Raw genomic sequence first — 25,230 nt, forward strand, 5'->3', positions numbered from 1 at the left:
AAAGGTCACGACAATACATCTCCTCTGGTAGGATGGTTTGACATTTACGAATATTTGCAAACGGTAAAGTGATTGCTTTGAGGAGCTTTCGCTACAAAATCGAAATGCTCGAAAATGTAGAAACTACTGTAGAAAGTGCGTGTGCAACAGTTTTACAGCAACATCCACTTTGATGGAAAGCAGTTATTCACAAAAACTAGAATGAGGGCTTTTTTTGCAAGTGGCTATACTTCATAAGAAACCAAGGTTTAACCTAATGGATGCCAGACACAAATGGCAGTGTCCGTGAGTTTTCTAGAAGAATGCTTATGTTACAACAACCTTTGCTATCGTAACATCCCGTTGTTGTTGAGGATGCAAGATCTCGAGTTCCAACGGCGCCTTTGCATGCGTTTAATTTCTCTGACGCAAGTGGTTGTGACTTTAAATGTTTAAATGATCGATAACCGTACCATCAAGCTATTATGTTTCAATAAATTAAGAAGAGTTACTTTACAACAGAAATTTTGAAATCAACTTAAAAAAACAGTTTCTCTGAAGAAGTATGTTTGATGGGTTGGTTGGTTTTGAATCATCTTCGGACTGACAAATCCTTGATAGGTTATTTCTGGTAGTTTTGCAATCTTGTAGAGTGTAGACTGTAGAGTAGGGTGGCTCGTTTTTGAACTTTTTTTAAAATTCTTTCGGGGTAGTGGGGAAATGGTGCCAATGAGTGAGAAAACAATCATGACAAAATTTGAGATTTGTAAAAAAATTGTCTTCAGCCTCCTCATGGGGCCCAAAAATTGAGAAATGGGGTCAAAAACGCAATATTTTTCAAAAATATTTTTAGTTTGAGTAGATACAATATTGTTTAGATATATCTAATTAACCTAAGAAAAAAAAATTGGAGTCATTTGAACTATTCCTTCAGCTTCCTCACAGCTTCTGAAAATTTCCATTTTGCTGAAAATTTCGCATTTTTGTGGGTGGTTACATGATACATAATTGCGTTAGACATTTTGCCAGCTTTAAAACGTCATTGTATTTCTCTTTATAGACTTGCTCTGAGCTGTTGCGTCATTTTTTTAATGAAATTGGGTTAATTTGGTAGGAAAAAGTGACGTCTTTTATTTGAATTTATGTCACTGACGAAGTTTGTAGTTATGTAACCACAAACAAAAATGCGAAATTTTCAGGAAAATGGAAATTTTTAGAAGCTGTGAGGAAGCTGAAGGAATACTTCAAATGACTTCAATTTTGTTTTTAGGTTATTTAGATATATCTAAACAATATTGTATCTACCCAAACTAAAAATATTTTTGAAAAAAATTGCGTTTTTGACCCCATTTTTCGATTTTTGAGCCCCATGAGGAGGCTGAAGACAATTTTTTACTAGTCTCAAATTTTGTCATGATTGTTTTCTCACTCATTGGCACCATTTCCCCACTACCCCGAAAAAATTAAAAAAAAAAGTTCAAAAACGAGCCACTTTACTGTAGAGGCTCTTAACGCAGGGCCGATTTACGGAGATTGGCAGAGTGAAGTTTCCGATTGTTAAAGTGATGTTGCCGCGGAATTATTCCATTCACTAGATGCCGCTGAATGGAGAGCAGTCCTAAAATGCGTTGCTCAAGCGCACACCCCGAGAGTCGAACCAGCGCCGCGCACGTAACCACTGAGCTAACGGTTCTCAAATATGTCTCTCCATTGTAAAGAATGAAAAGAACTAGCCTGCGGTAGTCTACTCGCCAAGACAGTGCTACTTTAAGAAAAAACATGCCAGATTTTTCTTTTAATTTCAAGCAAAACTGATACTTTTAAGTGCTGGTAACTCAAAACTAAGTTAAATTTTGGTCCCAATTTTCTGGTGCAATCTCCATCAGATCCCTCACCAACCTATTTTTCTTTTTCGGACTCAAGCTTTTGCATTGTCTATTTTCTTTTAGGACATTTTTCTTTTTTGAAAACTCAGCTGTCCCTCTTAAGTTTTTTTTAGATCCGCTACTTGACTCCCTTTTCAAACACTGAATGAATGGCAACCTTGCATCCCTTTATGTTTTAAGATACAAACACAATCACGTCAGACACCTGGAGACACCCCCACAGACCTATCCAGGAAGGTTGAGAGAGAAGAATTTGGACCCGGTACCAATGAGATCCCCTGGCTCACTAATAAAGGCACTTTTAAGAAAAATGCAACATAGACCTATCCAAAGGTTAGGTATTTTATCAAAAATTTTCGAAGGATCTCCCAGACTCCTCTTCGGGTGCTTCGCTTTCTATGACTCCTACACTCCTACAGGGTTATTGATATGTGCAAAAATACTCATTCCCCCTAAATTTTGTGTTGGCTACGCCTCTGGCGTAGATATATTGAGGTAAAGGAAAAAGTAGAAAGATCTGCTCACGAATGTGACGGTGATACATGATCGAAGCAACAGACACAAGCAGCTGAAGCTGTGGATTCTTCACTTTAATAACTCTTTCGCGTCACAAAACGAAGATAATCATCCTATGTCAAGACAGTAAGTATAATCTATCCCATTAGTTGCATTGCATGCATTGTAAAATCATTCGTAGGCCTATGTCTAATCAGGTTCCGATATAGAAATTTTCACGTTTCAGAAAAAAGACGCAACTTCAGTGCAAACAAGCAGTTTCTTGTACCACGCAGTAACCTAGACCAGTGTATATTATAGGTTAAATCGATGATTGCATTCATAAGTGTCGCTATTTATCATGATTTATTTGTTTTGTCTCTATGCAGGTCTGCTGGTCTTCTTTCACATACCCTAATCTTCTCCTATTCCTTTCGTAACAGCAAATCCGCCCCATTAACTCAGTGGTTACGCGCCGGCTCAAGATCACGCGGCGCTAGTTCGACTCTCGGGGTGTGCGCTTAAGCAGCGCATTTCAGGACTACTCTCCATTCAGCGGCACTTAGTGAATGGAATAATTTCACGGCAACAAGACTTCAACAATCGGAAAACTTTATTCTGTCAATCTCGGTAACCGGCCCTGCGTCAAGAGCCTCTACAAGTATGCAAAACTACCAAGAATAACCAATCAAGGCTTTGTCAGTCCGAGGATAAAGATTCAAAACCAACCGAATCTCTTTCATCTCAAAACCCAACGTTTTGTTTCGTCCCCTTCCTCTCCCACGAAACTATCGATCACTCTGTTCAACAATTTCTTGCATCGTAAAGCAACTAGCATTGACAGTGGGGACGAGGGGTACTTTTGGACCCGAGATGATTTTCAGGGCCGTAACCTTTCAAGGAGGTCCGGGAACTTGAAAACACTACCACGCAGGCGCGGATTTATGGGGGGGCCCAGGGGGCCCGGGCCCCCCCCGAAATTTTGTGAAAAGTTGTATGTTTCCGCATCAAATGGTTTGATATGCTTCTAAACAGCTGATATTAGTCCCTCGGCATCACAATTGATGAAAATGGTTGTTTTAATGTCTATTTTCTAGCATATCGTATATGTCGTAGTATCATTGTTCATATCTGTTTAGCGTTTTCTTTCTTTTTAGTTGATTTTCAAATTTTCTGGCCCCCCCCGAAAAAAACTCTTAGATTCGCGCCTGCTACCACGTGTTAGTTGAATATAGGCTAGTGCGTTTTTCTTCTTCGGGACCCAAGGATCTCATCGGTACCGGGCTAAAATTATCCTCTCAACCACCATGCCGAAAAGTACGCCCAATCTATTTATGCAACCAACCATTTTGAACACTTCATTTTTACGAAGTTTTTCTCCATCATAGCAATATCCGCACGACTCCAGTATTCGCCTTTGTCGTGTCCATATCTTTGAACTATCGAGCTGCGAAATAAATCTCTCATTTAACGAAAACTTTATTTGGCCATCACAACCACTTTTCTAATCTCCTTCTCGTAATATCAATCGTTTAAAAGCTTGTTTCAAGGATATGCGATAAATGTAGCATGTAGGCCTAGGCTATCAGAATTGTTCACAATTTTCAATATCAGCAGTGCCGTAGTGCCGTAAGCTTAATGCATAGTTACTCATAGTTATTGAGATTGATAGACTACTGCGTCGAAAACGCCTCGCTTGTTTTTTACGTCGTTTGAACGATGCTAATAGGCAATTGTCAATCATCCATATTATGAGAGTGAGCTTTCATAATCAAACTTTTACCCTTATTACCTGTTTGGTTTCGTAACAAATTTTGACAACCTTGAGATTCTAAAAAATGTAACGAAACTCAGTCTTTGTTAATAATTTTAGTGCGATTTGTGTAGTTTATGCAAACAGTGAAACAAAATTATCTGAAATGTACTGCCATTAAAACCTCGTGTCAATAGCAACAGGAATGACACCTCGCCCCAAAAGCAAACCAATGGTGCAAGTACTTCTAGGCTACCATCTCTAGGTGTAAGTTGTGACATTAAGAATCCACGACGAAGCAAACTAATTCTGCAATGGATCTTTCGTTCCACTAACGCCAAAGTCGAAGTAAGTCATTTTGCCATTTCCTACAGCGGTTTCCACGAAACAACTTTTTTAAACAGGCTTCTTCAGAACTTATTGCCCCAGTGACACACATTGGACAAAACGGAGGTTTGTTATTTATTAGAACTCGAACTCCAACGAATTTCCTGTGTAATAACTCGTTTCGAAACTAAATGCTGTTATTATAAAGCAGCTACTGTTGGCAACCAAGTAAAATCAGAAAAATATTAACGACTTTATGTTTAAAAGCAGATTTTTCTGTGTAGTTGCAAAAAAGAAACAAAACGGCGGAGAGGTGGCATTTGGGCTGCTATCTAAGTGACTGTTCAAAATATCATCTGACGTCTCGGGAATGAAGACGAGCAAGAAAATGGCGTCTTATGGTGTTTAAACAGTCCCTGAAAGCACTGAGAAGTGGCGGCTTGCAGTGGGATAAATACAACAACGAAATCGTTTAAACTTTAAAGAAAATAATAAAACTGCTTATCATGTTTACGTTTTCGTATAGTCGATACGAAAAACACACTACAGTATAAGCAAAACTGCAATCATCTGAACATTCGTAACATCAAGGGATTTGTTAGGCTAAAAACTTGCACTTGATTTTAAAACAATATTCTTCGCGATTAAAACGACGTCCTTTTCACGGATTCACTTTTTGAAAGGTTCTCGTTATTCGATTGTGGTTTCGCTTCAGCAACTTTTCCACCTCTTGGCTTTTCGAGCAATTGCAACGAGTGTTGGATCTGCATGTTCACTTCCATCAGCTTCTCACAGAGACCTTGAGCACCAGCATTTTCTCCGATTATGACGTAAAGTGTTTCTAATGACACATGAAAGAAAATCATGTGAACGGAGACGATGAAAAAACTAAGCACCTGGAATTGAACTTAATACTTTTTGTTTTTGTGAAATTGCGACAATACTGAAAAGTTGCGACTACAACAAAAGATTAACTTGACATTAAAGATGTTGCATTGAAGTTTCAATATAGATGAAATTCAAAATCATTTTGAGTAAATGATACGCCATAACGCTGCCCGAAAAAATAAACTGCAGTGACGTCAGAATGAGCATAAACTTTTCATTTTTTATGGCACCGCTTCCAATGTTATCTCTGCTTTCCAACAACGTCCTATTTCTATTAATATGAAACCTTTTTCTGCACAAGTCAAATTATGAAATCAAAGAGCGACTGAATATAGTTGGTTTCCCGCAGGGAAGACTTGAAGTGTCCGCGTGGTATTTTCGAGTCTTCTACAAGTCAGCAGTTGTGAACTCAACACATTGCAGTTGAGCACGTGACAACTGAGCTAGCAACATTTCAGCAAGTGGTTGAAATAGGTGATGAAACTAAGCAAGTAAAAACTGACCAAACCGATACTTGGCATGTAACAGGCCAGCAAATTGAGTTTAGCAAGCGATGACCAAGCAAGTACGATGCTAGATGAAAATTTCATTTGCTGACTTGGGCAGCAGCTGAAATGCACTTGCTGAGTTGTCGCATGCCAAGTGATCCGACTACCGGTATTTTCGCTCAACTAGTGCTGTATTTTCATAGTTATTAACGTAGCGTAAATACAAAAATAACTTAACATGAAACTTGTTAACAACACCCACCACTAGCATCAGCACCGATGGTATTCTGGAAGTAAACTTGCGTCAAGAAATCTGAACCAGAATCATCCTGGCAACCGAAAGGTTCCATTGACCAAAGCTTCCTGTGACAACAGGGACGTAATAAACTAGAAGGTACTATCTATTGAGAAATAGTGAACTTCGCACGAAGGTCGGGGAATATCGATCACGAAAATTACCGGTCATATTTACATAAAACAACGTTACTTTTGCATCTTACACAAAGAAAATGTAACACAAAATAGAGCTAACTTTGTGTCTTACTCACTGAACCGTACCTCAAAACACAAAGCTGAACTTGAGCCATCATGAAGTCTTTTTTGAGCAAACTATTGAACAAACTGCTCCGTCCTTCGTCACTGGTCATGGACGTCATGTTTTCTTCACTGGTTGTGAACACATGAGCCGAAGGATCAGAGGCGAAGTCATCTTTGCATTTTTCATGCGAGGACAGATGTTTGTGCAACGAAATCAAACTATCGCATGTCTTGTTGTTCTGTACGAAAGATTCAACTTAGCATGCCTGATGCTAAATAGCCTACACGCAATATCCAGTAACATCATATGGACTGATTGCAAAGCTGAAATTTCGTACATCACAGCTTCAAATATGATACACAAGGCGCTATCGTGATGATATCATGTCATGATCACATTGATTGTGAACGTGAGTGCAAGAGGGTGGTTTGAAGACAGCCGCTTCAAGAGGGATTGTCATTCCGTCATTACAAATTGCCGGCCATAACCACACGCTATTAGTTGGTAACTCTCTTCGAAGTCTAAATGCTTGTTACTTCGTTTTGCATCTTTTTTAGACCTTGAGATGATTTTTGCTACAAACTACATCACAATACTTCGGATAAACTCCAACCGTTGTGTTGCGCACAACTAGAGGTGGGCACCAGCTACTTTAAAAGTAGCGCGCTACCCGCTACCGCTCCTCGGGCTAATGTAGTGTGCGTTGGAAAAACCTAGAACATCACACAACTAAGGCGAAAGAGAAAATTGAATTGAGTCCTGTCTTTGTCATGAGTTACCAAGGGGGGTGGGGGGGACTTGTATACCAGTCCCAGGTATACAAGTCAATTACAATTTTTTCGCTACATTAAAAAAAAGTAGCGCCGCTACTGCAACCGATACGCCAACAAAAATGTAGCGGCACTACCGCTACTATTACAAAAAAACTACTGCCCACCTCTGCTCGCAACTGATAACCTATGAGTACGCAAATAGGGTACATCGGAAAACGTTCCAATGGACACATTGTCTTGCAATCATACCTGTGGCAAGCTTGTAGCGATAACATGTACCAGTCGATTGAAGCTTTGGAATATGAGAAGAAGTTGGAAGTGCAAGGTATACAGTAATCTACACAACTCCAGTTGCTGCAAAGTAAGTTCGGGAGAATCAATATCAAACAACTGTAAGTTAGTTGTGAAATGTAAAAGGTTTGTTACCCAAAAATATTAGTTTTATCCATTTTCTATCTAACACCAGACTAGTAGAGGGCAGAGGCGCATGCAGGAGCCAGGACAAAACTATAAATTAAAGATTGAAAAAACAGATATCCTCAATTTAAAAAAAAATTGTGAAAATAAAACAAATTATCAAGATAAGTGTTGATTTATAGGCAGCAATAAAAAACAAAAACAAAAATAAAATGATGACGACGTAATTGTAGCAGAATTCAGGAAGTTTACGTCCGACTTGTTTTCAAGCCAAACCTGGCCCGACTATAAAACAAACAAGTTGCGATCTTCATACTTTTTGATCAAGTTGGACAGAACCCTCAAGTTGGGAATCATCAACTGGCTCGTGACTGGCCTCAAACAGGGAGCGAACCACCGCCAGGCAATCACTGGCATCCTCCTGCTTGCTTCCGTAGAAGTCCAACTGCTCCTGGAGGAATTCAAAGACGATAAGATTTCAATCGATGCGTATTTGGTAAATCGCTATCGTGCAACAACAGACTTTTTTCAGAACACGTCTACATGTTATGTAATCACTGAAAACAAACGAGTCGTTTTTCGGCTTTACTTAAACACTTACAGAAGTTAAACTAATGCAAAAATGGTTTTATGGTTTTGTGGCTAGGTGTATGAAGTAAGATTTCTCATCATCATCATTACGTTCCTTCCTCTCGTCGAGGGTTGGAGGCAATAATACGCCAAGTTTCTTTGTTGTGAGATTTTTTACTGCAGTTTTGTAATTAAGTCCTGACCAGTCTTCTATATCATTAGTCCAATTTCTTGGTGGTCTGCCCCTATTTCGTTTGCCGTTCATTTTTCCTTCTTGTAGTTGTCTTTGAATAGAATTATTGCGAATCATGTGGCCGAAATATTTCAATTTTCTTGATTTAATTGTTTGTAGAACTTCCATGTTGGTTTGTATTCTGGATAGTACATCTTTGTTTGTGATTTTATCCTTCCATGAAATTTTAAGCATTCTTCTATAAATCCACATTTCAAATGCCTCAAGTCGTTTAACCATTTGTGATGACAGTGTCCATGCTTCTGCATTGTAAAGTAACGTAGTCCATATATAGCATTTCATAATCCGTTTTTGAGTGTTGATGTTAATTTTGCGTGTTGTTAATGTCTTTTTCATTTTAACGAAGTTGTTTCTTGTTATTTTTATTCGTCTCAATATTTCCGTATCGCATCTGCCATTTTCAGTTATTGTGTGTCCCATATAGGTAAAGCTTTTGACTTGATCGACCAGCATTCCATCAATAGCAATATTTACACTTGGTAGATTTTCTTTTCTTGTAATAATCATGGTTTTCGTCTTGTTTGTGTTGATTTTCATGTTATATTTCTTTCCAATATTGTTCACTTTTTCTATTATTGTTTGGAGAGCTTCTGCTGATTCCGCCAATAAAACAGTATCGTCTGCATACCGTAGGTTGGATATATTCATACCTCCTATGTTGGTACCCTCCATTCCATCAATCTGTCTGAAAATTATTTCAGTATACAGGTTGAATAGACATGGAGATAGTATACATCCCTGGCGAACTCCACGTTTTATGTCCATTGCACCAGATAAACCATCTTCCATCGGAATAAACGCCTTTTGTGTCCAATACAGATTAGCTATCAGTCGCAGATCTTTTCCATTTAAACCTATATCAGCCAAACATTGCATCAATTTTTCGTGTTTAACTCGGTCAAAGGCCTTTTCATAGTCTATAAAGTAAGTATAAACATCTTTATTGATTTGGTTGTAACGTTCACATATAGTTCTCATATTGAAAATTCCTTCTCGTGTTCCCTTTTCCCGGCATAAAACCACTTTGAGTTTCATTAATTTCATTTTCGATGATTTTTTCTATTTCTTCTGAGAACAACTCTCAGCAAAATTTTTAGTATGTGATTCATTAGCCTAAGGGTTCTAAATTCTGTACACTGTGTGGCTTTTAGCTTCTTCGGCAGTTTGACAAGAATGGATTCATTCATTTCTAGTGGTATGTGGCCATTCATGTAGATGTTATTACATAAATTATAAATATGTTTTAGTCCTTCACAATCCAGAGCTCTTATAATTTCCGTTGTTATTTGATCTTTACCAGGAGCTTTATGGCTTTTCAATTCATTTATGGCTTCATCAAATTCAGATTCCAGTATTGGTTCACCTTCTTCATTATTAATAGCAGGAATATTTCCTCTCTCATCTCCACACAGGTCGCTAATATACTCTTCCCATCTTCGCGTCACCAGATCTCGGTCGAAAATCATTTTTCCGTCTTTATTCTTGATGCAATTGTTTTGTCTTGCTTTTGACTTTCTATTACCAGTCATTTCTTTAACTTTTTGATGCATATCTCGTGACTTGTGCGTAGCTTGTAATTGTTCTATAGTTTCACACTGTTCATCCCATTTCAAGATTTCTCATTGATTGCAAAAATCAAACTCGCCCATGCTCTATAACTTCGGGCGTGCACAAAAAATACTTTAACTAAAAATTTCTCTTTTGTTGGGCATACTTTCCAATTCTTAATAACCTTTACTATTAATTTCGTTCGTTTTAACAAAAGAGCTCACAGGCATTTCACACGTTGATGACGTGATCAGATTGACCAGCGTCATGAGTCTCCAGGTATGACGTAGCGCAGAAAACATTTATCACAGTCAGAGTGAAAATCACTGTAGATACTTAAAAATGTGTACATTTCAAAATCAACTACTGCGCATGGCATACCTCTAAATCAGCCACATAAGACTTCAGTTGGGTGATGAGCACAAGGTAGGTCTTCTGGGTGGCCAGGCATAGAGGGCACTCGAGTTGCTTGGGAAGGTCATCAACCATCGAACGTGCCAAGGTGGGTTAAGGACAACTTGTTCATTAATTACTTGGAAATGGACACGAAATAGCGACACAAATGTTTTTATAGATCGGCTAAATGAGAGCAGAAATATCAAGAACAAGCCTGTGGATGAAATAAGATGACCCTCTTAAGGAAATCCTTAGATATTAGAGATTGATCTTGCAAAGAAGCAAAACAGACAAGTCGCGTGGAGGTCAATAAATTTGCTGAGGAAATCAAGAACAGCTCCCTGCAGAGCGATATCTAGTGGACGAAAAATGACCACCTAAAGTCTGCAAAACTCTTAGGGGTTCAGCAGCTTTTTCAATTCAAGTTATTAAATTTTTACGCTCCTATTCAAATATGACAAACATGCAAAAAATACATTATACAGCCTGGAAAGGTATTTTTAGGTTTTCTTGATTGAACAAATCTCTAGATCACTTCGAGGATTAAAAACACAAAACAAAAACTAACTGATAGGGCATGAAGAATAACAAAATTTCAAAAGGATATTGAAGTGATTTGATATGGTTGAGAGCTGGCTGCCAAGGTATGTGCAGCCATCTTTACTAAGAACACTGAAATCCACGCACAAATTACGATAAATAGAAGGAAAAATAATAAAAAATCTTGAAAGCGATGAACCATCCGTGTCCTCTGACACAGCTAGCAAGCACGCCTTCCACCTAGAAAAAGATGATAGGTTGAGGATGAAAGGTTTGCGTTGTTTTTGCCAGTTCAAAGTGTGATCACTCAACGTCTCACCCCAGCCAATAAATTAGTCTACTTCTACATTGATTCAACGTCTGCAACCGCTGAATCAATGTAGATAAGGCACGATTTACTGGCTGCAGTAAGGCAATATAAAAAATGAATTAATTTTTTTTTTTTCGATTTACTTATACTACAGAAGACTGTGTTGTTTTTCGTAAAACTTTATTGATCTGTTTACATCGGACATAGAGAATTAGAACCTTGAAGAATGTACAAGATGTAGCCTTCACAGCTTATAACATAATACCTACCCCCAATCCTCCATACGAACAGCACACACTAACAAAAATAATGTGAAGTGAACATACTTTAAGTAATCGCTATAGTAGAATATCTTGCAAATTAAACACATGCTGGTAAAAAGCTAAGTTGAATCAGAAAACAAACTTTCACAGCAAAAAACAAGATTAAAATTTAGTAGCAGAAACACACATGATGTCTCTGTTGTGTTATGCTAGGACTGGGTTAAAGCAAGTTAGAGTTTTGTTACGAATTGTAAAGTTACAATTGTCGCCAGGCTCCAGACTCTAGTCTAGAGACTAAGGGTAAGGACTTGATGTTAGTGGCAAAATGCGCTCGAAGAGTTTCTTCTGTGCATTGCCAAGCGCATTTCAGCATATACCATGGGATATTCAATATTCATTGTATGGAAAAGTTACGTCTACCGACGGTGGCTTTGACGTAAACTGTAAGATCTTACGCAGCTGTTCCATACAAAATGTCGTCGGGTTAGGAATAAGTGCACAGTTGGAATCAAATTCCACCATTTTAAAGCAAGTTGGGTATTTCAGACTTTCAAGCAACAAGACAGGGCAGAACACGGTAAAGAAACTATGCAAATTACCTCAAATTTTTGGCATGCAGAGGAGAAATCTCATTCCAGAAATTGAAACTAGGCGTTTCACTTTTACACAAATTTGTTAAAGACTCAATCGACTCGCTTCTGAATCAAAAAAAAAATTAAAAACAGAATTTTGGTAAAAGAATAGTAAACACACACAGCAATATCATTACACAACTGATTGCAACAAGTCAGATTTCACTCCACTACCAAAGCTAATTGCAATGAATTAGTAGCAATTAATAAATGTAGCAAGCATGCAGCTATACACAATCAAGCAAGATCACGTTTCATCTCATTTAATCAATTGTAAACGTTTTTCAAACGTTAAATTGACGCAAAAAAGACGTTGTATATGTGTAAATAAAATCGAATGTGCTCTTGCCTTTGCTCAGCAGAGTTAAAAGGAGTAGGAGACGGATTGCTTTTTACATTACCAAGAGGAGCATTCTCCTCCGGAAGAGTAGGATCTGGTGATGGATCAAAGCTAAGATTCAAATCTGGCAGAAAAGAAGTTATTGGTAATCGCAAAAAAGGTGATCATTCCATGTCCAATAGGGTGTTTCATTTTTTCACCATTTTTGAAATTCAAAATGCCTGGGGTCCCATCTGGTGGTATTTGGGGAAAAAAGTTTACTCCCTAATTTTTTTTCAATTATGACGTCATATTGAGGTGGTCCACGAGGTTTGAAATTTTTGGGCCTCAAAATCTCAAAATTTGGCCGTATCTCCGGAACCACTCATCATAGATCGACAAAATTAGTATCAAAATGCGCAGAAGGGTCGGTTTCCTATACCTGATGTAGAGAATATTAAGGTCTATCTGCTTGAGAAAAAAAGTTATTTCAAAAAATCTGATTTTCAGTTTTTTTTCTCCTGATGAACAGAGATCAGGTGATCAAGATAATAAGTTTTTCTGTATTTTTCCACTCTTGGAAGCTGTTATTGCGTAATAATAGTTGGTGTTAAGGTTTCAGTACTGGGCTTGTCTAGTCTTGCTATCTGGTTAAACAAAGCCCCATCTTACATTGCTCCGGGACCCTTCTTGGCGCCGTCCACAAAAGAAATGACATGGGAAAGATATATTTCGTTTATGTGGAACATGCATTTAAGGGTATGAATATCATGACCAACTTCATCATTAAAATAATTGACCAGTCGAGTATTGACTCCGGACTTTTTTCCTGTATTGAGAGCAGTCATATCGGCCATGACTGAATATACTTGGAATAGGTGAACTCTGCAAGCCTCCTGGATAATGGTGTCAAAACTCAGTGCTGCAGTGACCCACACACTTTTGGGAAAATATTTAACAGCAAGCACACTTTCGTGCTTCATGCCATTATCATCAACAAGTTGACCCAAGAAAACGTATCGATCTATTTTATTGACAACGCGCCCATCATAACATAACTGCATAGCAGAAGCTGAGTTGAGAAGGTTCTCACATTCCATCAGAGAATTTTCTCTTGTTTTTTGTCGTTGGCGGTATACTGTCGAAGGTGATGCAGCTATTTGATCTTTTCCAAGAACCGACCTCATAAGATCTGACTGTTGGCGTACCGAAGTCATCCTACGATCAGCAAGTAAACAATTTCTATCATTTATTGAAAAAGAATGTAGCTACTTTCTTGTACACTTTTCCTCCAACAGCTGGTTTCAGAGGCTCGTATTCCCTATGATCTTCCCAATTCATATCACCATCAGAGTCGCTTTCGCTACTGTGTTTACCTCTAACTGCTTCATTTCTTTTTCTCTGTTTCGAACATAGTAGTGCCGATGCTTTGGCAGATTGTATGCCAGAAATGCTCGGTTGTTCAACCTCACTGCTCGTTTCCCACCTTCTTTTATGATTTTCCCGTTCCAAAGCCTTTTCTACATGGTTGACATCTACGCCACCGATAAACATTTTTCGATTTTTTTCGCTGGTCTTTCTAGAAAGCGATTTCTTTCTCCTGGACTCGGTTTTCGAGTTCACAGCTGCAAGAGAGTTTCTTTTGAAAAACAACCGGAGTTTCGGAGATCGAACACTTCACTTACATGCACATTGCACATGTATCGAACAAGTTCTGTAACCATTCTTGATTAACCTCATTACCTCTGCGTTTCATTTCTTTCTTACTTGCTGTATTGTACTTCTCTATCACGTCTTTTAACTTGGCTTCAATTCTCTGTTTGCTAAGCACTGGAAGACTAGCTTTGTTCCATATGCCAACTACATCTTTCAGCAGTTCATCTTTCAAATCTTTGAAATAGGGTATTTTCTTCAAAAACTTGGGATTAGTTTCGGCTACCGTACTTTCTTCCTCAAGTAAAAATAGTGATGACTATATCTGAATTAAGGGGAAGCGCATTTTTCTCCGATTCCTTGAAGTTTTACATCGACTTACTAATACTTGACCTTAATGCCATAACGACACTTAATCAAAATCTAAAGCAGGTGAGCAGCATACCTCTTCCTCAACGGTCACATTATAATATCCTCGACGAGGTATAGCCATCATCATCATCATTATAATAGTAATACCTTCAATTATTACCCTTTCGTCTCTTGCAAAACGAACAATGACTATTATTACGCAATAGCAGCTTCCAAGAGTGGAAAGATACAGGAAAACTTGTTATCTTGATCACCTGATCTCTGTTCATCAGGAGAAAATAGACCGAAAATCAGATTTTTTGAAATAACTTTTTTTCTCAAGCAGATAGACCTTAATATTTTCTACATCAGGTATAGGAAACCGACCCTTCTGCGCATTTTGATACTAATTTTGTCGATCTATGATGAGTGGTTCCGGAGATACGGCCAAATTTTGAGATTTTGAGGCCCAAAAATTTCAAACCTCGTGGACCACCTCAATATGACGTCATAATTGAAAAAAATTTGGGGTGTAAACTTTTTACCCCAAATACCACCAGATGGGTCCCCAGGCATTTTGAATTTCAAAAATGGTGAAAAAATGAAACACCCTAATGTCCACGTTTTCACTGATTGCTCTTTTAAAACATCCACATAGAATTATTATCCGATTGAAATTACTTTCTACTAAGTCGAATGAAGCTAACGACTAGCTACCAATGAACACCACACAATGAGAATCACGACATCACACGCTACATCCCACCGTTGACATCCAGATCATCCACGGACACATTCTCATCGGTGGAGATGCACTCGGAGTCGCTGATGACCGCGGTCACCTGCTCGGTGATGGTCTGCTGGGAAGTGAAAACACGATCGATAGGGGAGGCACGAGGAGAAGACGGAGCTGGAAAGATTCCACAATTAGCTTGTTTGATTAATCGCAAACAAAATAAAGAGCTCTGCAAAGCTTGAATAACGCTACATCAGCACATGACTTGACATTGACTTGGAACAAACGGTAACTATCGGTTCAACGCGCACTGGCAACAAACAAAAAATTAGTTTACTAGAGTAGGAACTGAGAAATACGTTGATTTTCCATAAGTCCAGGGGGTGAAGGTGATACCGCTCTGATGTAGGTGCTGGTTGAAGAAGACTTCCTTTGGTGTGTCTTGATGGCAGAATCAATTTGAAGAGATGTGGAAATCACGGACCCGGTTGGGATTGGCTAAAAAAGTACAAAAGTCTTTCAGGATAATTTAATTTTACTTCAAAAAGTTTGATTCTTTTCTTCGGCAGAATATGTTGACTTGATAAGCTCGAGTAACTCCAACACAACTATGCTACTCAATTGTTTTAAGCGCCATGTTGTCGTTGTCTACCACAAGTGGTGCACCAGTGGACACATGCAGTCAGTGTAGAGATAGTTTTGTGAAATCTGTGTATTTCTTGCTGACGAGAATGAAATTTTGTTTATAACGACTGGAAAATGAAACGTAATAAGCTAAAAAAGTTTCCTACATTTTTCATACAGAAGGTAGAAATAAACAGAAAACCATTTTTAAGAAGCAACGAATACTTGCTGTGAATCGAGGTACTACACTTCAATTTAACGTGTCAATTTCAATTCAACGTGCAAAAAAGTTTCAAACACATTCCACGCAGACCTTCTGGTCTTCCTCCTCTGAACCACTCGCCAGAAATTCGTTGGAGGATCGCTTAACTGCGTGTAAATCCTCCGGACAGGACATTGAGGAAGCTAAAGATGATACTGACGCACTGTCCGAATCCACATCTTCATCTTTAGTGACGTTAAACATCACCTGGAAAAGGAAGAAATATTGATTCTTCATGAACAAATTCCATCATTAAAAGTTGGAAAAAACTTAAATAATAAAGTTTTAAAAAACGAAAAAATATCTGTTGATTGTGATAAAGCGGAAAAATAAATCGAAAAACTTAAATATAAACCTTTTAAACAAATTACATTGTGACCAGAGTGGTCGACCAACATCAAGAGTGCGTTCTCGGCACTAGTACGTCATAATCAGCAGTTTGTACTGACTGCGATTAGACATCAAGTACAGCTACAGCTTTGATTGATTTAAGCATCTTTAAACTTTGTTTTGTTACTCTGGAACTGAAGATACATCAGCGCTTTCTAGGCTGGTCCTACGCGATCGTAGGCTAAAGTCAAAGTGAATATAGCAAACAAATGCTTATGTTGATGTGCCACACACGTCTTTTCTCCGAATCAAGTGGCAAAGCCATGAAATATCACTTAAAGTTCATGACAATTCAGGCAACAAAGTCCCCCAACCTACCGGCGTTAAATCACATTCGTCAGGGGGATCTTCCATCTCACTGACACCGATAACTTCGTTTGAAACGGCGGCGCTCGAGTTCGAAGTGCTCCAGTGCATGCCCGTGTTGAAGTTGTCTGTGCTCTCGCCCTGCATCAGGAAGTTAAATGTGAAGTTGCTTTTGTTACTTGTTCGTTTAAACAAATACCAAAAACATGAAACCCCTACTTGTGGTTTATGCAAAAGGAGCGACCTTCCTGGCGGTAAGCACAAGGCTGCGTACTCACTAGAACAGCGAGCAATTGGTTCGCTTACCATTACGGTTTAGCCTCCACGCTCACTATTAAGGCCATCCGATCAACAAACGTTTCTCAGCAGCCGATTGCAGCTTGCCACCGTTGTGGCATGAATCGGTGGGGCAACGCTGATGAGCCTAATCTCATGGGCGAAACACTCGTCTATCGCTGTAAATTGCTGTTCCACTCGGCTGCTGAGAAACCCCAGTTGTGGTTGCGGAGCTAAAATATAAATTAAATGTAGAATATCTAAGGGCGGTGGATCAATGACAACTTTGTCAGTTGTACAACACAACACAGTTTTCCACCCAGTCAAAGTGAGTTGTTGGTTTTCCAACTTAGATAATTGCTGCACAAACTCCCAGATTGATCAGGAACCTACCTCGTTCTCTTCTATTTCGTTGAGGAAATCAAAATCTCTGAAAACACCATGAAACTGTACGTCGTCCAATCCTCCTTTGTCCTCCGAAAAGCTGTCTTCTGTTTCTACGCAAAATATACGTTGTCAAGCGTAAAATCAACGTAAAGGCCAATAATGAAATATCAACTTGCACATTCTTCCAAAAACTTAGCTGCATTGGTGTTAAATCCAGGTCAAGATTGGACAAGCAGTTTATAAATACAATATTACTGCGTCATCGGTCATGGCTGATCCTTAAGACAAAGATATTGTCTGAAGAAAATGGGAAAACACTTAAAATTTAATGTCATTTTGTTACACAGTTTTTTAAAACCGATATCAACCACAAAGGAACATTGTTCACCAGTAGAAACCAACTTAAGTGAATTCAAAACTCGATTGAAAACATTCTGCATCTCTAAACATTATGACTGAATGAATAGCTTCGCACCGTCGTCATGCACAGCGCCAAAGTGCATAGTTTACAACATGGATGTGGCGCTACGTACAGTAATTGTTATTATAATGCTTTAAATTATGACACTGAATTCGACAATGAAGATTCTTGATGCTACCTGGACAGGAAGACTCGTTGACGGTGTCTGACATGTGGCTTGGGCTGCTGGGCTCGTCTTCAACACCATTCTGTAGTTTAAGTTCATTAATGCAAAGTTGCAAACATAGACATGAGAACTCAAGCTATCCAACTTCACTTCAACTTCATTACGTTAACTTAACGTTGGTAAAAGAAGATTTCAAGTTTTGTATTAGAATAGATAGCAGAGTTCCCAAGCACAAAGTTTGTATATAATATTTGATTTCAGTTTTATTTTTATTTTATCCAAGCTGAAGTCTGGTGGGTAAACATAATTTAGTCTAAGTGAATAGAAAGACAAGAAAGCCAATCTTCGTGTCCACCTTCGGGCATGTCTACTGTCCTGCGGAAGACACAGTCGCACTGATCGTCAACAAACCACCGTAGCTGGCGTTACCTTGAAGTGCTGCCGACCGTCGTCTATCTGAGACATGGAGCACACACTTAGCACACATCGAAGTCTCTCGCGGGTTCGTCGCTGGGATAAGTGCGGACGACGCCAACCAGTTCCGACTGGAGACGAAACTGAAACAACTTCGGATTGAAGATATTCGGCTTTCACAAGAAACGCTATGGTGTGGTTAGATTGACTAAGATGATACTAACAACACGCGCAGGGTAAGCAGGAACATAGTGCTCCCTAGGTTGGTGGTGAATTATAATTAATAATAACAGACATGGGCTTGTAACATCGGGCCAGTGGAAAGAGAAAAGAAAACTGTTGATACTTGTCACCACGACCCCAGCATAACAGGGTCTGGTCGGAATACCGTTACAAGATGGATTTTCAAGACCAAGTAACAGATGAAGATTCATTTCGTTTAAATAGTTTTAACCATTTTTTTACATTATCAGAAAGCGTTCTCACAGCAAATATCCTCACAAGTCAAAAGTGTTCAAACATTGAACCAACAAAAAGTGTCTTAGCGTCTAAGTTCGTTAAGCGCATTTGTTGCCGACACATTTCATGGCGGTACTCGAATGTGAATTAAAAAAAAATGGAAAAAACAACTAAACCCAACTAGACCAACCATCCTTCCCGTCAGGGCTCCTGTGCTGAGGGGTTTGATGCGACCCAGAGAGGTCGTACTTGAAGGACAGCGTCAACCCTGGGAGTTCAATCTTCTCTTTGTCATCATCTGCAAACAAATAAATGGAATGGAAAATAACGATGGTTTCCATCAGATGACGTCAGAGCCGGGGCTGCAGAGATAAATCAATGAAAAAAGGAACTGATTTGATGCTTGATATAACTTGTCTTGCAGCATCTCCCTCGGGTAAAGGTGTCCGAAAGGCCCAAGTACGATTGATCGTTTAGTTAAGAGGAGATGTGGAAAGTCAACACAGTGATGCAAAATTCTTTTCCTAGTACTCCCTTGATTATACTGTACAGTTGTACAGTGTACACACTTTTTAACAAGTACTGTTCATAAAAACACTATTAAATCATTTTCTTGATCCGCCCAGATAGCTCGATTGATAAAACCCTTAAAGATTCGATTTTCACTTGAATGGCCTGAAAGTCTGCAGAATCAGCTCAGTTTTTTTTTTGCATTTGCCAACATAGAGAGAAAAACACATTTTAACAAAGCACCAACCTCCTTGGGTGACAGTGAAGGCGGTTGTAGGAGACGCAAGTTGTGAGGATCTAGACACTGCTAGCTTCAGTATGTTGAGAGCTTCCTTCCAATGCTTGCCCTGACCAAGAATGCAAAGGTTTGCCAACGCGAACAAACATAATCCGAAAAACATGTAACAAGCTATGGCTGCAAAGAAATAATCGGGCAACCCCACTGGTCGAGACAAAACCGAATTTGGATGATGATGATGTGACATCAACAACTTTTCTAACTTTTACTTTTGAAAATGGTATCAATGTATTCTCAATGAAGCGGAAAAAGCCACTTACATTCAAGTGCTTCGACACAACATGAAGCAACTCATGGATCAGCTTGTCATCGGCTTGCTCGGTCAGAACCGACGATAGAGAAAGCAGGCTCAGTACAATGTGCAGACTGGCCAGGTGGAAGGACGGGTGGCCTGGTGGGAAGAAAAGTAACCAAGTGACTGAACAACAATATACACGAGCATTAAATGAACCATCCTTCATATCGAACGTTGTGAGATCCTCGCCGCAGTTAAAGTTATAGTCGGCTTACCGATTGTTTGCTACGCCAAGCAGCGCGAGTGTTGTACGTACCTTTCTCAAGCATTTCCGATAGAAAGGTGAGTTGTGGAGTCAACGCTTGTGGAAAAGTCTCGTACACATATTTGCAAACGGCGTTGACCCAGGTCTGTACTGACTTGTTGTAGGTGTTGTTGCTGTACAGACTCATGACATGAGCCAGAGACTAGAAAAACATGCAAAATTTCAAAAAAGCAACTCTATGTCATAAATTTGCATACTGGAGTTTGATATTTTTACTGGTCTAGGAAATAACCAAGAAATTTACAGCTCTCGTAGGTAACCCCAAAGTATTACATTAACCATAAGCTAATGAAAAGCGTTGAGTATGCATTTTGACCTTCAGTTTCCACACAAAAATGTTCTCTTTCTGAAAAGCATCAAACTTTTCTGCGGAACCATCTACTTTAGTTTTGTGGTTAAAGGCGACGCATTGGAGTTCATCAACACAAAGATCAGACGAGAGAAAATCATGAAAGTTCCATCTTAGCACCTGCAGCTTGATGTAGTCTCTGAAATAATCCACGCACACCTGGGCGATATTCTGGGCGCACTCGCAGCACGGGAAGTCAGGATCGCCGAACTGGTTGACCAGACGAGGCAGCAGAGCCACAACATTGATCGCGAAGCCGCTCCCTGCGTGGAGATAATCTCTGGTTTCTCAATGATTGGTTTGCGGACAATTGATCACAATAAGAACGTTGCGTAAACGTTGAGTAATGTTATCACGTGACAAGGAAATGATGACTAGGTTACTTTTTAGCTTATAGTCGCAGTAATTGTAGCTATCGCAGAGAAGCACATCGGCGCCCCGTTAATGAGAATTCAAATCCACAAGTCTGCCAAAAAGTAGACTATTCTACAACAGCTAATGGTTCTTACTATAGTATAGTGCTGGCACGTTCTTTTAAGTGCAAGCAACTGGTGCAGAGTCAATCCACTCACCGTTTTGATAAGACGAAACTACAGGTAGATGCGTCACTGTGGTCAGGTTGAAGAGAATGGAGAAGGCGGTTTCAAAGGTCGTGTTGCAAGTCAACCCCTTCAACAAGAGACTTTGCAGTCCTTTGTAGTTGTTCCATTCGATTTGATTAAAAGATCTGGAAGAAATCAGGTGGTTAACAAGGGAAGGATATGCGGTATTGATAAAAGAACACTGTTTTTCATGATAACATAAAAGCATATGGTATAAAGTGATGTTGACAATAAAAAACACATTAATTTTGGAAATATTGTGGGCAGATTAGTTCTTGTTACCAATATAACATAATTAAGACCACAGAGAGGCCTACAGTAATTTGACAAGTTTCACATCTGAACCTTTCAAACGGTTCTATCATTTAAAAAAAATATATACTCATACAATGTTTGTTTTGTAGCATGTGGCCAAGTTTTGCACTAGGGCCGTAGTCATATCACTTTTGCAAGGGAGAGGCAATATATTCTCAGAGAGAACAAAAATTTAAAAAAATGCAAGTATAAAGTAAAAACGTGGTTTTTAACAAAATCATTGTGATTTTTAAGGAAGAACAAAAATTTTTCAAGGAAGCTTAGCACCATGTGGTTGACCACAGCCCTGGTTTTCACAGATGGAAAGCCCTTCCTACTGTGTAACAAAAAATAACAAAAGTTCAAGTTTAAGCAAAACACATCAAGTCACCTTTCAAGGCGAATTCTTCCATCTGCTTCATTCAGCTTGAGGTTAAGAAGCGCTCTCCTTATAATGTGCAACGCTATGAGATATTCATGTTCAAAATCAGATTCCAGAATTCCAACTGCAATCCAGAAAATCTAAAGTACAAAATACTTTAATAAGTGAAAGTTGACACGTCATTACCTCTGTTCATGCTTCTCAACGTTGAAGAGAAAAAATAAAAATATTAACTAAATACTTTAATACAGAGGTTCTCAACCTGGGGTTCGCAACCCCCCTAGGTTTACGAAATTTCTAGGGTTACCGTACTTGATGTGGAGCATGACTTATGCGCTTGCCTGTCTCATACCACTCCTGGATTTGGAAACTTATTTGCGACATACAGGCATAGCCTTCACACTCAAGTTTATAAAAAAACAGCTGAAATTATGTTATGAAATGCTGTTTATATTTGTGTTCCTGCTATACAAAGTCATTGAACTCTTATGCTAAATGTTAGTAGGCCTTGTATCATCATTTTTAAGGCGTTAGTCAATATATGGTATCATTACTTCAATTGGTTTCAGCTTTCTGGGGGGTTGGGTTGTTTGTTATATAACTTGAAGTTACTTAACATGAAAAAGGTTGAGAATCCCTACTTTAATAGAATAGGGTTTGACAAGGGTTGAAATTGTGCAAACAATTGATCGAAACCTGACCTGCGCCAACCCGTTCTTCCATTCGTCAACAGCATTCAGTAGCAGAGTGGAGGAAGGGCGACTTGTGTAAAGTGCTGGCGTCATCAAACTCAATATGCCGTTCACTGTCGCCTTCTGCTGTCCGACTGTCGGTTCCTCTGCTGCAAGGAGAAAACTTTTTACCGCAAGTCACTCCATTTTTACATTGATTCAACGTCTACGGTCCTTGAATCCAAGGAAAGAAGAACGGATATTGCTAGTTTGGCTCTTGTAGTTTAAAAAATTTCACAATCCAAAGAAGCATGTTTTGGCTAAGTCCACACCAAGTTTTTATTGCAGCGAGGTTAAGTTTTTTGCATTGACAGGCCAGAAGCAAAGAGTCTGAAATCAGGTTCAGTCATATTATGCGCAAAACTAAAAAACTGATAAGGGAGGTTTGAAGTGGGAACAACAGCAAAAAAAAAGTTCAAGACCTATTAGTTGCTTGTACGAGTCACGAGCATATACACTTATACAGCATACACGAAATAGATAAACAAAAACTCATAGTATTCCTTAACGGGGGTTTCAACTTTTGCTGGAGCTAAAAATGGCGGAAAAACTTCCATACCTGGAGGATGGTCGTTGCACGGCAGGTGGGATTCTGTTGGAGGAGATAAGTTGCACTCCATGGACTTCGCTTCCTCCAGGACTTGTTTAGAGATGCTAACAGATCCCGAGCGACGATGGACGTGGCCTCTCCTCAACATCTTCTTGCTCTTGACAGACACATTTGATCCCACGGTGGTATCTGCTCGGGAGGAGAGGATGTGTTGAACACCTTTAGATTCATTAACTTCGGACAAACTTTTTCAAAACAAAATATTAACATTGCTACAGCAAGGTGAAGCTTCTTGGAGACCATGCATAGAGAACCGTATATACAACAAGAGTTCTCCACTAGTAGCTGGCATGTGAAGACAAAAGACTTTAGGGAACAACACCTAACAACACCTAGATATAAACAAACTTACCGGATTTGACGGGGGTGACAGGCTTGGGTGCGGGGGGCGACGGGGCAGCTTGAGCTTGTTGCGAAGTGCCGGGTCTGCAGAACAGAAAATGCAAGAAGTTCGTTGGCAGAAGAAGATTATTTTAGCTGAAAAATCAGTTCTTTATACATAGATTCAATCGCGCCAATGATTACACAAGCCAACACACTTTTTGTGTCAGCATAGTAAATGTCATTCTAGGGTATATTTTGGGTGCTGAATTCAAAAATCACATCAGATTTTTTGTATCACATCAGGATTTTATGATATCTGGGTGCTGTTTTGGTAAAAATGGGTAAAATCAACTCCTGATCTGTATTGGTAGACTATGGCGTTTCATGGAATTTGAACTCTTTTTTGTCAACAAGGTCTGTGATAAAGTCTAAATTCATCACGATAAAGTCTAAAGTCTACACAAGAGATACAAACATAATATTAATGAAAACATTGAGGTGTTTCAAGACCTGTTTTATTTATTTTTTATTTTATTGAAGTGTGGTAACTTGAACCTAATTCTTCAAAGTTTATCTACTAACACTAAACGTTCAACGCCTTTTTTTTTACAAGAGTAGGCTACATTGTTACTTCTTTCGTGTTAAGAAGTAGGTTTGATGGCTGTGCAAATCCCCAATACATATTTTAAACCTTTTGGTTTTGCCATCTTTTCCTTTTGTTGGTGCTACAGTTGCGTGTTTGTAATGTCATTCGTTATTATGTTTGCGCCAGCAAAGAAAAATAAAATTGAAGAAATTGAATAGAATAGACACTTAAAAATAGGTTCAATTCTACAGAAAAAAGGAAATTCACATGCACATTTGGGAAACGTTACTCTGGACAAACTTTCGCTTGCATGATTTTTGTGAATGTTGTGAGTGAATTTAGGATTTCCATTGATCTATCGTCTTAGGTTTTCCACACAAGCTTTACATGCAGCATGTGTGGAGCCCATGATTTGTCCTGATCACCCAGGCGAATTTTAAAGTATGTAAGATATGCTTGTTTCACAAAACTTGTCATGGTTTGCCTTTGGTTAGGAACAGTAGCCTATAACTGCTCCATATGTAACAAAGAACATCAGAGTCATTTTCACACTTTTTTGAAGATGTCATTCTGCTACTTATTCACACCACAAACAGAATTAACACCTTGCTAATATGAAAAAATCTGAATACATGAAAATTCAAATAAGAATGAGTCATAGACAAGTTTCACATGCGCTTAAATCTCCACGTTCAGCGAAAAAGATTAAACCGATGTTATTTATCAAAAAGTAGAATGGTACTAAGCATTCAGGCGAGAGTGAATGTAACCCTGCCTGTTAGGGGTGGTTTATGGACAGTTCTCAGAAGGTACATAAGTTGGATGGTCTACCATAGACAGATGGTCCACTAGCCAGATGGTCTAGGTGACTCGTTTGACCAGTGGACCATCTAGCTAGGGGGGCTTCTGACTAGTGTACCTTCTGAAAGTAGGTCGGTCACTCCAACGGTCATGGTGTCATCATACATCTCCAAATGTTACAAAATAAAATCATTTCCATGAATATGATAAATTTTGAAACACTTTTGGCTCATAAGGTCTTTATAAAACGGTAACAGTAAGAGAAAATTCGGCCAAAAAGCCAATATTATGAGAAAAAGTATCATGCAAAAATCTCAAAAACCTGATGTGATGGATAAAATCTGATGTGATTTTTGAAATCAG

The 25,230-nt window shown here is 38.9% G+C and overlaps 1 protein-coding gene across 1 annotated transcript in view; it reads right to left on the reverse strand.

Moving 5' to 3' along the window:
- Window positions 1-4,408: 4,408 nt before the first annotated feature.
- LOC145770041 (protein furry homolog-like) overlaps window positions 4,409-25,230 on the reverse strand; it is a 53,970-nt gene continuing 33,148 nt past the window's right edge. The window contains exons 41-66 of the mRNA XM_082581627.1: window positions 23,509-23,582; window positions 23,106-23,285; window positions 22,517-22,656; window positions 21,825-21,955; window positions 21,110-21,264; window positions 20,658-20,800; window positions 20,180-20,330; window positions 19,889-20,019; window positions 19,578-19,677; window positions 19,011-19,118; window positions 18,377-18,504; window positions 17,960-18,029; window positions 17,367-17,470; window positions 16,710-16,838; window positions 16,053-16,208; window positions 15,475-15,613; window positions 15,146-15,289; window positions 12,406-12,520; window positions 12,024-12,122; window positions 10,919-11,091; window positions 10,297-10,409; window positions 7,861-7,995; window positions 7,377-7,481; window positions 6,375-6,592; window positions 6,079-6,179; window positions 4,409-5,281 (exon numbers count right to left, since the gene is read on the reverse strand). Of these exons, the coding sequence (XP_082437753.1) occupies window positions 5,085-5,281; window positions 6,079-6,179; window positions 6,375-6,592; window positions 7,377-7,481; window positions 7,861-7,995; window positions 10,297-10,409; window positions 10,919-11,091; window positions 12,024-12,122; window positions 12,406-12,520; window positions 15,146-15,289; window positions 15,475-15,613; window positions 16,053-16,208; window positions 16,710-16,838; window positions 17,367-17,470; window positions 17,960-18,029; window positions 18,377-18,504; window positions 19,011-19,118; window positions 19,578-19,677; window positions 19,889-20,019; window positions 20,180-20,330; window positions 20,658-20,800; window positions 21,110-21,264; window positions 21,825-21,955; window positions 22,517-22,656; window positions 23,106-23,285; window positions 23,509-23,582 (3,439 nt within the window). The 3' untranslated portion in view covers window positions 4,409-5,084. The remainder of the gene's footprint in view (window positions 5,282-6,078; window positions 6,180-6,374; window positions 6,593-7,376; window positions 7,482-7,860; window positions 7,996-10,296; window positions 10,410-10,918; window positions 11,092-12,023; window positions 12,123-12,405; window positions 12,521-15,145; window positions 15,290-15,474; window positions 15,614-16,052; window positions 16,209-16,709; window positions 16,839-17,366; window positions 17,471-17,959; window positions 18,030-18,376; window positions 18,505-19,010; window positions 19,119-19,577; window positions 19,678-19,888; window positions 20,020-20,179; window positions 20,331-20,657; window positions 20,801-21,109; window positions 21,265-21,824; window positions 21,956-22,516; window positions 22,657-23,105; window positions 23,286-23,508; window positions 23,583-25,230) is intronic.

Source organism: Aplidium turbinatum, chromosome 5 (genome assembly GCF_918807975.1).
Source record: "Aplidium turbinatum chromosome 5, kaAplTurb1.1, whole genome shotgun sequence".
NCBI classification, from domain to species: domain Eukaryota; kingdom Metazoa; phylum Chordata; class Ascidiacea; order Aplousobranchia; family Polyclinidae; genus Aplidium; species Aplidium turbinatum.